The sequence below is a fragment of the Eschscholzia californica genome, unplaced genomic scaffold, assembly GCF_041429995.1.
Source record: "Eschscholzia californica isolate CP2 unplaced genomic scaffold, dmEscCali1.0.p SCAF_5, whole genome shotgun sequence".
Classification (NCBI taxonomy): domain Eukaryota; kingdom Viridiplantae; phylum Streptophyta; class Magnoliopsida; order Ranunculales; family Papaveraceae; genus Eschscholzia; species Eschscholzia californica.
Genome location: NW_028238472.1, coordinates 20,167,579 through 20,184,276, shown reverse-complemented (window position 1 = coordinate 20,184,276; position 16,698 = coordinate 20,167,579). Strand labels below are relative to the sequence as shown.

The 16,698-nt window shown below is 36.8% G+C and overlaps 1 protein-coding gene and 1 pseudogene across 7 annotated transcripts; one reads left to right on the top strand and one right to left on the bottom strand.

Annotated features, from left to right (window-relative positions):
* Positions 1-390: 390 nt before the first annotated feature.
* On the bottom strand, positions 391-6,765 carry LOC147537729 (protein LNK1-like). Of its 6 annotated transcripts, none has more exons than XM_086640672.1 (8): positions 6,498-6,765; positions 6,221-6,335; positions 4,584-5,155; positions 4,087-4,438; positions 3,115-3,372; positions 1,739-1,887; positions 723-846; positions 391-632 (listed from the first exon to the last, which is right to left on the bottom strand). In XM_086640672.1, exons 2-8 carry the CDS (start codon positions 6,242-6,244, stop codon positions 519-521), a joined length of 1,593 nt encoding a protein of 530 aa, XP_086496798.1. In that variant the 5' UTR covers positions 6,245-6,335; positions 6,498-6,765; the 3' UTR covers positions 391-518. The 6 variants fall into 6 exon arrangements, with proteins under 6 accessions (XP_086496798.1, XP_086496802.1, XP_086496799.1 ...); XM_086640676.1 differs by having other exon boundaries at positions 4,584-5,163; positions 6,498-6,684; XM_086640673.1 differs by having other exon boundaries at positions 1,739-1,869; positions 6,498-6,681.
* Positions 6,766-11,035: 4,270 nt separating this feature from the next.
* LOC147537728 (protein EARLY-RESPONSIVE TO DEHYDRATION 7, chloroplastic pseudogene) lies at positions 11,036-13,793 on the top strand (annotated as a pseudogene). The gene has a single exon (XR_015225261.1). The product of XR_015225261.1 is annotated as a protein EARLY-RESPONSIVE TO DEHYDRATION 7, chloroplastic pseudogene (transcript).
* Positions 13,794-16,698: the final 2,905 nt, after the last annotated feature.

The following is a 16,698-nucleotide window of genomic DNA, read 5'->3' as shown; positions in this document are numbered from 1 at the left end:
GCAACTACATTGTGTCTCTCTTTGGTAGGGTGAAAACATGCATCTCACTGTCCCCAGCATTACGCGACTTTGATCCCATGCGGTGAGGTTTCGGTCCCAAGTTCTATATAACAAACTAACCTCACGTAGAGCCAACAACTAATAGCTCAATTAGTAGTGCATGAACTCCTGAACCCTTGAGGTCCCAAGTTCGATACCCAGGCCAACGGAGGTGAAATCCATGGTTTATCGAATTTGGGTTATTAAAGGTATAAATAATGTAGTTTAGTTGGGCTGTAGGCCCCTTTCTTTCAAGGTTTAAATTCGGCGGTTATCGTGCTTATCACATTTTATTGATGTATCAATGCCTCTGTAATGACTATCGTAGTTAATTTCCAAAAAAAGAAAAACTTACGTAAAGGATATTTCACAAAACAAGATAATCTCATTGGGGTACAGGGGGATAATTTAGTAACGCGGAAGAAGCAGTTTTAACCTAACCATAAATACACTCCAACTGAAGTACTAATGATGGGAACTTACAATATTCTTACTAAGTGATCAGTGGTAGTAGATAGGTTTGTATCTGCTTCTCCACCGGATCCCTCTTCTTGACCATCTAACTTCCCAGCCATCAGTAGTTGATTACACCCCTGAATATGATCACTCATTTTGCATGATATCCAGTTTTAGCTTGATGTTAATTTAAATTTAGATCATCAGAAAGTATTCTAAAAGCTTACCACGTTTTGGCATGTAGGTAAGGCACCTTCGGCAGAATCTGTAGTAGGTCTGTGGAAAAGCAAGTGCGCTATAGAACGGTCTATAGGATTTGTGTTGGTTTCCATATCTACATACTCTGTCCTCCTGCATAAGCACGAACAAGCTATGAACTCAAGCAGCAGTTTTATATAAACATATATACGTATGTCGTTAAGTTTCCAGAAATTTCCCCCAAACTCACCTAAGTGACATAATATTTGTCAGAACACCAAAATTATTTATACAGCATTAATAGTAACATATGCAAGATAGGACAACAATTTCACAGTGTTTTATAACAAAGCAATTCAGAGACAACGATCTAGTTTCTATTGTCAAGATATGATCTACAAGAATACACCTATCACTGTTTTAGTTCTGCTCCTCCCTACAGAAATAGTTTTTTTTTATTGAAGAACTCTACAGAAATAGTTGAGACGTTAATTACAATATTAACTTGCCAGTCCTGCGTACTAGCATATACTGCCAAATGATAGTCAAGTTCCCGAATTATTTATCTGAATTAGTTCCAAAAGATTACGTAGTTAGTCAACCATATGCAACGGAGTCGAACAAATAAAACACCTAACATAAGTTATAAAATGTTAGCTCAGATTGTGGCTGCAAAAAGCCACTCACTGATGGGGTTCTCTTGAGAAGAAACAATCTTAGGTTGTAATCGAGTAACAGCATATTACGCATTTTATCAGCGCTTTAACACACGAAGTATTGGTAAGACCAGATATGAATGATAGAGACTTCGCAAGAACCATTAAGAGAATACTAATGTTGTTCATCGGAATGGTGAACATATGTCTCGGACCAACAAAATAAACAGACACACACAGAAAACTCATATCCCTTTAAGAAATATGGTTGAAGGGGGTGAACTTTCATATATTGCCATATGGGATTAGATATCCATCCGAAATAGTAAACATACTTAAAAAAATAAATACAAAACAATGTCTACAGAGAGTGCTAAAAATTCTCTTACTTGTTTGGTTCTTCAATTGTCAGCATTCTTCCTTTATCTTTACCATCCCATATGTAATTGTTTGAGTTCCCAATATTATTTCTTTGTTCAGCACTCCTAGCCAAACGGTACAAGCTATCTCTTATACATAGCTTTGTTTTAATATCCAACTGAAATCAATCAAGTTAAACATAGTTAGGATCAAACAAGTTGGTACATGTAAGTTCCAACATCACGTGTAAGTTCATGAAGATTTTACACATATACCTTCATACTTACTTTATTAGTATAAAATATGAGTTCAACTTGATTGACGTTATCCAAAAATGCATGCATGCAAGATGATGTACAGCATAGCCGACGTCATTCATGTGCAAATTTGTGAAAAATGGAAAACAATGTTAAATTTCGACCATGACAGGAGATATATTTCGTGCCGCAGATAATCACAAAATCACAAAAACTGTGGAAAGAATATGCAAATGATAGAAACACTGATATATCATGTAAGTTATTACTTGAGAAGAATAAAATCCCCTCAAGTAACATAAATTGTGCATAAATTAATAACTTAACTACAATGTATTATTTTATATGTATAAATATAAATAAGACAAGAGTTCCGCCATGCAGACTTCATCATCGAGTGCTAGTATTAATAACATACTAAAACATATAGCAGTTACCCTGAAATCACAAAGTAAATCAAGTAGAGACTAGAGAGCACATATGAAACATTTATATCAAAGAACAACATAATGATCATACCCTAGTTTATCCGTTCATAATTTGAAGATCAATGGGCAATTAAAAGGTTTGAGTTTTTCGTTTTACGCATATTTCTGCTTTTCTCTAGATCTCTTTTAGTTTTTATTACTCCATTTTTGATTAAAATATATACAAACGGAAATTGTAAGTGAACTTTCTTGCCCAAAGACAGAAATGTAGATATTTCACTGATTTTGGCGGAATTTTTTCGACGCCCATCACTATGTTGTGCACATGCTGTATTCATTCAAAGTTTCAAAAAAATAATGTTGTGAACATGCAAATGTAAAGTCTTTTATGAAGTTTATAGTATGGTTTTAAAACTAAAACTTGGTAAATACAGATTGCACGGAATCGGGCAAAACATTCCTATCCTGTGGGACATGATACACAAAAAACTTTTCAAAAATGTTCAAAAATTTCAAGGGAAAAAATAGTACGGGATATGATCGTGTTATGACTCGAAAGGTATTTAATGCCTATCCCGTTTGCGAAACACATTCACAAACGCTGTCCATAACTTCGACTCTACAAGCATATTAGCCCAAAAGTAGAAATCGTGGTTATCCCACAGTTACTACACTAAAGAAGAAACTATATAATCTTAAAACTTCTAAAAAACATATTACCTTCTCCATGACATACTGCAGCTGCCGCAAACTAGTAGCTTCTGAGGACTCATCAGACAACATATAGTTTATGCCGGAGTCTTCTACTACACCAAAAGAAACTCCCGTAGCATCACGCATTCCCATCACGACATCACTGTGGCCAACAACCCCATCCTGAACACTAGATGCCGCTTTAGCTATATCACTGTGTTGCGGACTGGTGGTCAATTTGTATTCCATTCGCTTTTGTTTGGTATTAGAAGACTTCTCTAAATGCTGCAAAATATATAAAGTCATATGCTTTCAGATGGGTAATAAGGAAAAGAAAGGACAAAAATATGAAATGGGAAAAATCGTATCATTTTCATAAGATTAGTTTCTGCGTTGGTCTAACATGGCTTTGCCATGAAAGTGGTGATCCTAGTAAGTATCAGAATATAGATAATCTAGCTATCATATCATACGCTTTTATTTAGCGGATTTTAGAAGGAAAGGAGCGTATGTGACTGTAGGCAAGAAGAAGAACAAAAATAAGGGATTTATTGTGTAAGATACTCTGAACACTTGCTTTCTGTCAGGATTTTTTAATTGCTTCTCTTCCAAATTCTTTTTTTTTTTTAAATTTGATTGAATGAAGAAGTGGAAGTATACAACGACCCTAGGGGACCCTAAGGGTGAGATACCCTAAGGGCCAACAAGAGAAACTAAAACATTACAAAGTAAAAGTACGGATCATAGTCAACAAAGAAACCAAAAAATCTACAAAGGACAGAATCAAGGCCCAATGCATCTGCCTACTCCAATGGTATAGATTAGCTTTTTCTTCCAAATTGACCAAGGAAACATGCTGATTCGCCAGGTTTTCAAACCACCACTAATAAAATGGAAACAAATTTTAAATAATAGGAACATAACACATATTTATTTATGCTAGCCAAACATCCATGATGACACAATGCAAAGAAAAAAATCTTAGGTTTTCTGGCTTACCTGTTCGTTCGAGACAGATACCTGCTCACTCTTAGCATTTTCATCCAGCATGTCACCATAAGAATAACCCAGTGAAGCCTTACTATTATCATCAATGTTTTGAAGGCCCTTGATGTTAGTATTAGGCCCAAGTTCTTTCTCAGTATCAATGGCTTCTGAAGTGGCACTCACAGGTATGCATCTTAAATCAGGTTCCTGATGTTTCATTCTACCAAATTCAGGATACGTAGATTTGAGCCCTGTCCTTAAAGCATCTTCCGAGCCATCAATATCACATATAGAGGATGTTAACCAAGACAATTCATCATCACTAGTAATAGTAGTCCCTTGTCCAAAAGTAGAATCACAGCTTCTGCAACATCAAGAAAAAAGAACAACTTATGACAAAGGCATGTAAGCATTGTTATTTTGGAATAACATATTAGCATAGAAAACTTATACTGCTGAAGATGAAAATCTTTCAATCGATTCAGAGAAAAAAAAATCCAATCAACTACCTAAACATTCTGTCAACCTCCTCAAAATTGCCAATATCTGGCCAGTCATAATAAGAAAGAAAGTTGCTATCCTTGTCCTCGTGTTCATTGCTGAAGAGTTCGATATCACTATGAGTAGGAGAAATATTGCCAACCGGAAAGTGGTATATGCTTCCATCAGTCGGAGAAGCTTTGCTTCCAAGTATAGTATCACTATCACGGAATTCGTTATCAACATTGCTACTCTTGAAGCAGATACCAGATACCTTAGTACCTTCAGAACCTAAACCTGTCATCTCTTTTTCTTTTGTAGATTCAATATCACAGAAGTCAGAAAATACTACATCAGGCTCGCAGGACCATGTTGCCTTTTTCAGTGTAGGACTCCTTGGTTCATCCAAAGCTGGAAAGCTGATCTCTTTCTTTTCTAGAAAATCTTTAGCCGCACACTTGCCTACTGAACTCTTTTTAACTATAGTTACAGCTGCGAGTTTCTTAGAGCAGTCAGCACAATCATCCAACAATTTGACACCAAGTTGAGGAACTGTATGATCACCACTTTCTCCAAACTCCTCCAAAACAATATCGTCGAACTGTAAAACTTATCGAAATAAATGAAAATTAATGTACGAAACACAATGAATCTCTTGAAATATATAATGAAGGAATAAAATCAGGTAAAGGATTTTCTTCAAACAAATAGCTCGATAGAGCCTACACATTTCAACAACATTTTGCGATGAATATCTATGAGACTACTAAGATTAGGTCATTAGTGGCTGCCAGCACCATCACTTAAGACCTCACAGATACAATGTCATACGACTGAAAGTGCCACATGAATTTGACACATCCGACGAGCTACGTGAATCAGTTCTAAATAGAAACACTTAAGTTGTCTTCAAGTCTCGAAGTTTTTTAAGAATCTCAAAACATAAACATATCTTACACAATGTTGTAAAGAAATAGATACAAATAAAACTTAGATGCTTCTAATATTTAATGAATTTAGTTAACGGTTCGGGGTCTTAGCACACACTTCCGAGTCTTGAATGATGGATTAGAGCATGCTAATGTCTCCTTCTTCTTAAGAAACGATAGAATCAATAGAAAAAAAGATATAGACTACACCATAACAACACAACAAAGTCTTCGCTTTAGAATTGATAATCTTTTTTTTTTTGAATTAATTGATAATCTTTTAGTTTAGTATGAAAGAGCAATTCATGTGGGATTCATGTACCCAACTCATTGTATCTAGATTTCAAACATGTAGAGTAACATCTTCAGTCTAACAAAATCAACATCCAGGTAAAACCCTACTTGCTTTCACACTCAGAGGAGCACAATGGTGACGTTTTTCTCTTTACTTTTCATGTATATATAAAAAAAACTTTGTAATATGATTTAAGGTTCAATGTCGAACAACAAAAAGAAGTGGGGAGAACAACCATACCAACAAAATCAGGGTTGAAGGTACCAAGTTTTCTATATTAGGGACACAAACTAAATCAAACGAAAGAAACCCTTCAAAATCGAATCTCAGGGACATGAAGAGTTTCAGTGTCCAATAGAAACTACTTGAAATTACTAATGAACAAATAACAATAGAAGCCTAGAAGACACAGCGATTAATAAAGAAATTAATTAGGTTTTACCTCATATACAGACCAATCTGTCATTCCTCCTTGATCCTCTATCCTTTGCCCAAAAGAAAGATAACTCTTCGATCTGAACTCATCTTCAACGCTAACAAACTTTATTCCTAAATCTCTGATAATCAAATCAAATCAAAATCAATCACTGAAAACCCTACTTCACTCATCAAACCCCCAAACAGTTCCAACAGAAAACATCAAATCCTTCAACCCCAACAGTTCCAAAATGAAAACATCAAATCCTAATAAAATTATCAGTTTCAGTTTAGGGTTTTACCAAAACGCTAGAAAGAAAGAAGCGAAATCTTCAACCCTTCGTCAAGTAGAGAAATCACTAACAGAGATTAGAATTAGTATATTAATCAGGTTCGAGAGAATTCCTTCTCTCTCTCTAGTCTCGAACAAAGTTGTGTTTTTTTTCTCTCTCTCTAAGTTGTTGTTTTTTTAATTAGAGTGTCATTGGAGGTGATGACAAGTGGCAGTGAAATCAAAATAATGGTTGTAGAGAGAGAGAAAGAGGAATCTGAGTCAAAAAATTGGTGGATGAGAGGGAAGGGACGAGATCCGATCAGTTCCTTGTTTCTTAGTGGTTCATTGTTTCAATGCGCTTCTATTATTTTGACACGTATTAGTAAGGACCACTGTTTATTATTAATAAATAATTCTAGGGTTAAGAGCTCACATGGCATCTTGGTAGTGGTGTTTACTTTTCTGTTTTATTAAATTTCTTTTAAAAATTCGAACAGTTTTTTCAATTAACCGGTTTAAGAATATGTCGTAACACTTTTTTAAAGTTTAAATTTTATGCGTTTCTTTTTCTATCTTAGTTGGAAAAAAAAAATGATTCTAACCATTCTAACATACTCGAATGGGCCCATTTTTGGCTAGACAAAAAACCATTCAGAGTGTTGGAATCCACACTTCAATTGTCCAACAAGAGTCAACAGTTGTCAACTCAAGTGGTTCCAAAGTGTTGACATAAACTCTAGAAAATCGTGGAAGTCCCAAGTTCGAATCCCAGAGAAGGTGGAGTCTTTAGTAATTTGGATTGGGATTATTAGGGTATAAATAATGCAGTTGGGCTTTAGGTCATAGTTTAGTTGGGTTATAGGTCAGGTCTTGTAAGAGTTTGAATGGGCGGTTATCGAGCTTATCACATCTTTGATGTATCAATGTCAAATGTAATGACTATCGTTGATCGTAATCAATTTCTAAACAAAAAAGAAAACTGTTCAACAGGAGCATTTTTTTGGTTTTATTATAGGATTTTTGAGCTTACCCCCTCATCACTAATTAATAATTGAGTTTACCCACTTTAGTAATCAGTAATTGAGCTTACCCCCTTGAATAACTTACCTACATTCGTCTCGTTGAGGGCGTGAATTTCATGCTTTGGTTTACTGAAAACCGATTTCGTATGAATAAAATATTAATCTTCAAAGTTTGGTATAAATATAGAAAGATGTGAAATATTTAAAGAAAGTCCCACATCGGATAATTAAAAGGAATGTGAAGGGTTTATAATAACTTCTCTCTCACACGAGTATGAATGAAGTAATGATCCAATGCTTTGCGTGGTCTGTGTGTTGCAAAGCATTAAATCTAGATCCGAGCATTGGGATCTGACGATCGTAGTTAGATGATATTCCGCCCGTTGTGATCAACTATGGTGATCACAATCCCGTGGACCAGTCCAAACCCGTGGACTAGTACCTCCTCCCTTCAAAAAATTGTGATTGTTCCCTCCAAATGTGACTGTTTGTTAACAACCACCTTTCACCTATAGATAAGTCGTCGTAAAACAGCCCCCTTTCACTTATAGATAAGTCATAAAATCAGACTTAAAAACTTACTTTGAATTATCAAAGTTTTAATTAGACATTCAAGAGTTCTTCAATACTGTTGGTACAATAATGCAATTCATTGCATCATGGGAGACGAATCGCCTATATTGTTGGTACAATAAACAGGGCGAATTATCTTACACAAAGGATTTTTATCTGGAATTTGAAGCAAGGTAAGAAAAATCTTTTTTTTACACAAAGGATTTTTATCTTAGAAATTCAATCTGTTTATCTCTGATTAGTTTTAGAAGGAAATTATCATTGTTTAAAAAATAGGACGATAAACCAGTGTACAAATTTACAATAAAGGGCCAATGAGGGTTTAGGTCAAAAATATTTTAGAAAATAGTAAAAGAATCCATGATACAATCGAATCCACTACGATTGAAAAAATTCTATTAACAACCTTGACATGTACATGTAGCCCCCTTTAAGTCGGTGGTGATCTACTACCACCATGCAAGTATATATAACCATGCAAGTATACATAACCACACAGATTTGCTCTGGAAAGGGATTTGATCTTTACCCTTCAATTATTTCTACTTTAAATCTGCAACACCGAACTCACTTGAGTGTTTGGGTGTCTTTACATGTACCCCCTCATTTCCTCACTGGCGGACCGAAGGAACAATCACCCGAAGGGTCAAGGATGACTCTCTGGATGATTTTGGGGAAAACACTTTTTCACATCATTGTACCAATCTGCCTAGCTTCGGGGCCTCCTTTTCCACTATCTTCTTCTTTATATAGGCCAACTATTTTACCAGACAAGGAGTTGAAACTGAGTTCATCTTCTGCGTCTGGCGCAACTTCGTCATGTTCCTATCTGGACTTCCTGATTCCCTTTGTCTTTCGTTTTACCTATTCTTTTTGGTTGTTTCTTCTTCCTTGTGCATGAGCTACTCCATAATATCTAATTTCGATTGGTCACACGAAAAGATCGGACATAGTTTGGGGTATCATTTCGTATTCGGCATATTTCTTTGTTATCGAATTAAAAGGGACTATATAGTTTCTTCATGGTTAGTTGTGAAAAGTTAAAGCGAGGGTTGTAAAGTAATTAATAGGAGTTGAATATATAAGAGATAAATATGGTAGGGTTTACCTATGAGTTATATACTCCCTCTGTCTCATATTAAGAGTCCCACTTTGGAACTCCAACTTTTTTCATGTATTTTGTTCTTCCATTTGTACCCTTATTTGTTGTAGAAAAAAGTCTAAATTTCAAGAAAGTCTCATTTTTCCACCTCACTAAACATTAAAGTGTTTTGATTGCAAACGCAAATTCAAACAAATTATAGTTGACTCAAGGTAATGGCATTGTAGGAAAGTATATAGATTTTATATGATAAAAAAGGAAGTGAGACTCTTAGTTTGAGACATCTCTAAAAGGAAAATGAGACTCTTAATATGAGACGGAGGGAGTATGAGTTAGGGGGTTGGAATGAGATTATGTTGCATGGGAACTTTAGATGATCACATGTGGCAGCCTAACCATCTTTTTAAACCCACAACCGAAACCCCTCCCTGTATCCACGTGCCAACCCTATACCACCTTTTAAAGCCAATTTCCCATTATTTTCAAAACCAGATTTGAGACACGTGAACCGTGAGAAGCAAATTGGAACTTTTGGTCATTAAATATTGTGAATCTTCTTTTGTCGATTTCTCGCTTTCAGTTCTCAGAATTGGACGAAACCTCTTCTAGGTAATTTTATTTGACTTGTTTTACATATCAAGCGTTTCGAATTTTCACTTTCGTCTGAATTTGATGGTTTATGATAGTTATATTGAATACTATATAGTTGGGTCTAATATCTTTTGGGTTCGTAACTTGGAGCTATTTGTGATGGTTATAGCTATATTTCTTCGAATGATATCTGTTCAGGAACTTGTTTAGGTTGTTATGAACTATTTGTGAATGTCCGTATATAGATGGGTTGCTGCCGAATTATTTTACGGCTCAAATTTCATATGTGGACCAGTTTTATAATGAATTGGAACGTAGATGATGTTCCAAACTTTGTCATATTTCACATAAATGGACAGTTTGAGTTATAGATTCATATTATTTGGTTTGTTATATGGTTTGTCACCTTATGGGTACTCGGATATGTAAAATAGAGTTTGTGGGAAGTTGGTTCTTTGGTTTGTATGCATTTCAGATATTTGGTAGAATGTTTTAGTGAACTGTGTAGTGCCGATAGGATATGCCTAGTATAGTTTCATTCATTTTAAGCATTCTTGTTCTGCAAAAGATCTCTTGACAGTTATGTAATTGTCAAATGATCATTTTTTCCTTTTATATTTTAGTAGGACTAATGTACTGCAATAGGGAGCTCGAGGAGAGGCGGAGTTCGGTTAGGAGCATCATTGGGGGCGCAAGAAGAGGTAGGATCCTATGAATCTTACTAGGAGCACGGGTATTCCCCGTTTCACCATTATATATACATATATATCTAGTTATTTTTTGAGTTAATTCCTATATGGCCCCCTACTTTGTGACCAGCTTCCTTTATGGCCCCCAAATATCTGTAAATTCAAATATGACCCCCTATTTTCATGGAAATGTCATAACTACCCTTCCCATTAATATATTTTCAAAATAAAATTAAAAACAAAAACCTAAATTCCACCTCACTTCCCTCTCCACCACTCACCTCTCTCCACGTCACCTCTCTCTCTCTCTCCAAGTCAGCACTCTCTTCTCCGATAAAGGTCGCCGGTCGGAAAATTTTCCGTTCCGGCCAGCGACCTTCAAACTTGAAATATTTTTTTTTCACTCATCTCTCTCTCTCTCTAAAAATTCCGGCAAAGGGGGTTTCCCTTCGCCGGAATCTGGCCTGTTGAAGAACTGACCGATTTGGTCTGTTCTTCAACAGATAGTTAAGTTAATAGTTAAGTTAATTGGGCCCGCGTTTCTTATGCGTGTATTATCTTCCCTCCGGCCACGTACTTCCAAGTGTGATGTACGACGCGCTTCTTCAAACAAATTCTCTCTCTCTCTCTACATATATATATCCGACTCCATTAAAGTCTTCCTGCAATTGCAAGCAAACCAACAATCACATCCATGGATTCTCAACTACCCACTAAGAAATCATCTTCTTCTCCTCTTTACCCTCAAGTTCTTCAATCTAACCCTGATAACAGTTCCCCCTTTCTATCAAATCCTAAACCCACTTCTTCTTCACTTTATCCCTCTGTTGATTCTCCCAATCTTGTTAAAGACTCAAAACCTTCATCTTCTTCAATCTACCCATCTCTCGATATGAAAGATCTCTTTGAGAATCTCTTCCCTGATAACGAAGACGATCAAATCAACCAAAACAACAACCCTTCTACTGTTGTTTCTCCTACTGCTCCTCTTGAATCCGTTGAAGAAGTTCTCGTTAAGATTCCCGGTGCCCTAGTTCATCTTATTGACAAGCTCAATAGTGTCGAGCTTGCTTCTGGTGATTTTGCAATTGTTCGTCTCCATCAAAACCAGAATGTTGTTGCTGTTCTTGCTCGAATCGGAGATGAAATCCAATGGCCATTAGCTAAAGGCGAAGCTTTTGTTAAACTAGATGATTCTCATTACTTCTTGTCTCTTCGAATTCCTACTATCATTGATGGATCAGACGATGAAGATCGACAGATTGATAACGAGGGTTATTTGAATTATGGGTTAAGTATTGCTTCAAAAGGGCAAGAGAAATTGCTCAAGGATTTAGATGGGGTTTTAGAGAAATACAGTAGTTTCTCAGTTCAAAAAGTATTACAGAAATCACAAGTATTAGATGGATCAGTAGCTAAGGAAGTATCTCCGGCAGAAATGAAATCGGAAAAGAAGAAGAAAGAGATGATGGAAGAAAGATCTGAAGCTTACTGGACGACATTCGCTCCAAATGTGGAAGATTATAATGGAGGAATTGCTAGGGCTATTGCTGCTGGTTCAGGTCAAATCATTAAAGGGATTTTATGGTGTGGTGATGTTACTGTTAATAGATTGAAATGGGGAGATGAATTTTTGAAGAAAAGAACTGATCCATGTTCAAAACCAGATCTGTTCTTCAGCAGAACAGACCAGATCTGTTGAAGAACAGACCAGATCTGTTGAAGAACAGACCGAATCGATCTGTTCTTCAACAGACCAGATCCGGCCTGCGACCTTCATTAAAGAAGAGAGTGCTGACTTGGAGAGAGAGAGAGAGAGAGAGAGAGAGGTGAGTTGGAGAGAGAGGTGACGTCGAGAGAGATGAGTGGTGGAGAGGGAAGTGAGGTGGAATTTAGGTTTTTGTTTTTAATTTTATTTTGAAAATATATTAATGAGAAGGGTAGTTATTGAAGGAGTTGAAGGAGATGTCCTTCGACCAAGATGGCAATGCGAGCAATATGTCGGCTAGGACAATTGATGAAGAAGATCATCAAGTCCGATTGATTTAGGGGTCGTAGCGTTTATCTAGAAACCAACTACGATCGTCGAATTACGAAGTAATTCGCGGCTAACTTCGGTCGGATCCTACATCGGGTTACACATAATATGACTAGTGGTAGTGTGATATAACATTGGGAATGTCCCATAAACATATCTCACAGGCCTAAATACAATTTGGGCAAAAGATAGCAAAAAGGCCCGAAATAAGGGTTTTGGGCCTAGGCCGATTCGGGCACTTTTAGGGCTCGGATTGGGCTGATTTTTGGAGGGACGTTTCCTTATGTTATGAACATTAAATCTGCCAATTTTGGCTGGGTTTGGACGTCATCTCCTTAGGGAATTGAGAAAATGTCAACTAGTTGCTATTTTCGACTATTTCTCTAAATCTTATTCTAAAGGGTGTTTTAGGAAACCTAAAAGGAGGTGGATTCTTATTAGGGTTCTATATAAACACTCTTAGGGCAGAGAATAAGGTGTGGAATTTCTCTCTAAGCTTTCTTACTCTACCACATCAAGTAGAGAGGAGAAAGTGAGCTAATTCCCAAGCTATCTTCTAGTCAAGCAAGAAGAAGGTCTTCTTATTATCAAACCACCATTGGAGTGCTAGGGAGCTTTCAAGGAGGGAGATTAAATACACTATTCGGTGTCCCAAGTAGTTTTAATCTATACAACTAGTTCGAGAGAAATAGCGATTAAGGTAATCTACTATCTTCTTATTGGTTAATTACTAGTTTTGCATGATGATCTTGGGGATACTAGTGTTAGACATTAGATGTCGTTATCCGCTATAAACACTAGTATAAGGGTATAATTCCCAACAGTGGCGTCAGAGCCTCTTGCAATTAACTAGTTTTTGCTAAGAATCGAACTAATTGATATTTGATATGCTTGATAGTTTGATAGATTGAGTTTATAAAGTTATTTAAAAGTGTTTTAAAAGTACTTCAAACTCATAATTTGATTACAATGAATATGATTCAACTAGTTTTTCAAATTAAAATCAAAATTGATGATTGAAAGTATTTCAAAACATTGAATTTCATTGATTTTGAATTGGTTTTCAAAATTGTTCTTGAAAAAGTTTCAAAAACCTAGAATTTTGATCCAAAATTGTTTGATTAAAAGAGTTGTTTTTGAGTTTTAGGAAACTCCCAAAAACAAAAAATTTGGAATTTAGAAGTATTCTAAAAGAATTGTTTTTGAGTTTTAAGAAACTCCCAAAAACAAAGTTTGGAAATTTTAAAAAAATTTCTAAAAGTTTTGAAAATTTTTGGAAGTGTTCTAAAAGGATTTCAAAATTTAGAAAGAGTTTAAAATTTGGAAGTTAGCAAATAGAGATTTGCAAAAAAAAAAAAAAAAAATGGAATCTAGGGTTTTGGAAACCCTAGTGTCCGGCCAGGAAGCTTCCTGGCTGGACAGAAGCTGCTGGTCGCGTCCACTGGACGCGTCCAGCAACTGCGACCAGAATGCTACTGGACGCGTCTTAGAGACGCGTCCAGAGCAGCTGGGACGCGTCCAGGTCGAGTCTAGGACTCGACCACCAGCTGTGATGGAAGCATCTGGACGCGTCTTGGAGACGCATCCAGAGCAGCTAGGACGCGTCTAGGACGCGACCAGAAGCTGCACTGGTAGCTTCCTGGACGCATCTAGGACGCGTCCAGAGCTCTCGACCAGACGCGTCTTGGAGACGCGTTTGGTACATGGACTAGCGTCCTGGCTCCGGCCAGGACGAGACCAGGCCTTGATAGGCCTCGACCAGGACATGCCGGCCCTATGGGCCGTGCTATGTCCGGACCTTGTCCAAGCCCTTTTGTGGGCTTGGGCCGGGACTTGTCTAGGACTTGTCCCGGGCTTTTTCGAGGCTTTTCGGACCACGAATGGGGCCATCATTCGAGTGGGATTTTTTGCCAAATTTTCTTCCGATTCCAATCAAATAATTTCAAAATAAATCCGGGCCATCCAGAAGGCCAAAAACGGATTTCTCTTTATATTGATTTATAAAATCATTACGAATCGAACGAATATTTTTCCGAAATAGACCCGGGCTTTCAAAACCCAAAAATGGAGTTTTTCTTGAAGTTGATTTTAGAAATCATAAAAGATAAAACTGGAACGCACCGTTGGTCGAATTCTTCGAATTTAGACTTAGGTTCGTATTGTGACATGTGATGTCGACAAAGTGTCTCCCAAGATAATCATGCATATATAATTCTTAGCCTTAATATATTATATGAATGCATGTGATGTGATGTGAATGCGGGAAACTAGTATGGCCATAGATTTATTTCTATATTCTTGTTTTAAGCACGGATTGGTGCATATTTGTAATTAATTTTAATTTCAAGTTTATACGATCTGCGAATCGTTAAAGTCTTGTAATTAGAGTTTAGGGTCTATGAGTCCATTGAAGAAACTCAAGGAAGGAATCCAAAGGCGAGTGGGAGAAATCAATGGAGGTTCAAAGATGGAGATCTAGACGAACCAAAAGGCGAAACAAGAAGCAAACCAAAGGAGATTAGATCTTCTAGGTTAGGGGCCATACTAGGATCCATGTCTGCTTGATTTATTTTCTCGCGCGCATTTACTTACTTATTACGCTTTATGTCGTGGATGTTAGTTAGGATAAATAGTTCACTATAACAAACGCCAGACTAGCGTAAAAGTCCCAAAAAATGTAATCTTGAGTAATCGCCTATCCAGATTAAGACACTCGTTGCGCCCTTTGTTCGAGGAAGGTGGGTCGGCCTTCGCAGAGTACCTCCTCTAGCTTGGGACAATGCGGGTAGATCTATAGAAGAGGCCTACACGTCTAAATGGTTCTACTCAACGAGATCAGCAAGAGAGTCTTGGATACTCGAGGCAAAAGGATAGATTAGTCATTCATTAATGAAATCTATCAACCAAGAGTCATAAGGTATGATCAGTGAAGTAGTTCACTCACTCGGAACGACGGAGTCAAAGGGTAGGGCCTTCGTCCGCTTTACTCCGAAGAACTGGAATCTTGGAATCACTTATTCAATCGGGGACGTTTTTTATTGAATAATGTGGGAAAACTAAGTTTTTCAAAACGATAACGAGTTTTAAAACTTTGCCATTTCTTTATGTAGTTTTAAAGATGACACTAGGAAAAGATTTCAACTTTAAACCACACCTAAGGGAGGTGTTGATCCACTTCCTAGAATGGAAGAAGGAATCCGAGAATAGTTCTCAGATTCAAAAGGAAGGTCACTAGAATACCCAATCCCAATGTTGACTCATACAAGAGAAGGTCAAAAGCCTTTTGCAAGCAATCGGATAACATTCTCTTTGGAAGAGCAATGGATGCTAACGCGACCATTAAGACAAACTGAGGAAGAAATTCTTACAGAAGTCATAAATGGGGAGGTACGAGACCTCTAAGGCAATCTGAAAGTCATCCTAAGGGAAGACAACAGAATACATCTATCACCCAGTTCAATATCGATTGAACAAAACTAGATAAGACCTTAGATGAGTCACTCAGGTTGTTACGAACAAACTGAGCAGAACATACAGGAATATCCAGTCTAAGAAAGGTTCTTGAGATTTGGTACAAAGAATCTAAGAAAGAGTTCTTGAGATTCAAAAGGGCAAAAGGATCAGTCAAATGAGACAAACATTTGATCAAAGAAAAGCAGTTCCGAGTACATGATCAAGAGTATTCCTCATTACTGTGAATGTTTCCAAACAATGGCTAGACCATTTCAAAGGAAACCACCTTTAGCACCTGGAGGACAAAAGGAATGGAATTTTGAATTCCAGTTCCGTATCCTTGTTAACAAAGTTAAAAACAAGTATAGTAAAATTCCTTCATCAGGCATTTAAGACCAGATGAGCGGCTCAATGGGAGCTTAAGGGAATTACATACTTGACTAAAAGAAGTAAAGATCCAAGAGGGAGCAGAAGCAGTAATGCTAGGGATGCTGAAAGGGATCAAAGTCTTCTTTTAGACACTGATCTAGCTTAGAACTTAATAGTGATTATTTTGTTCTTCTAGAAACATATGATGTTTTAAACCAGTGGTAAAATTACCTGAAGGTTAACATTGATAATAACTAAAATCAAGAGATTCAAACTCATTAAACTTCAGCATGGTCAATTAGGTCTTAAGGACTAAATTGACAAAGTCACCCTTTTCAAAAGGCATAGAGACTAGTAATCTATTAGGACTCATACAGTGTTATGCAGACCTA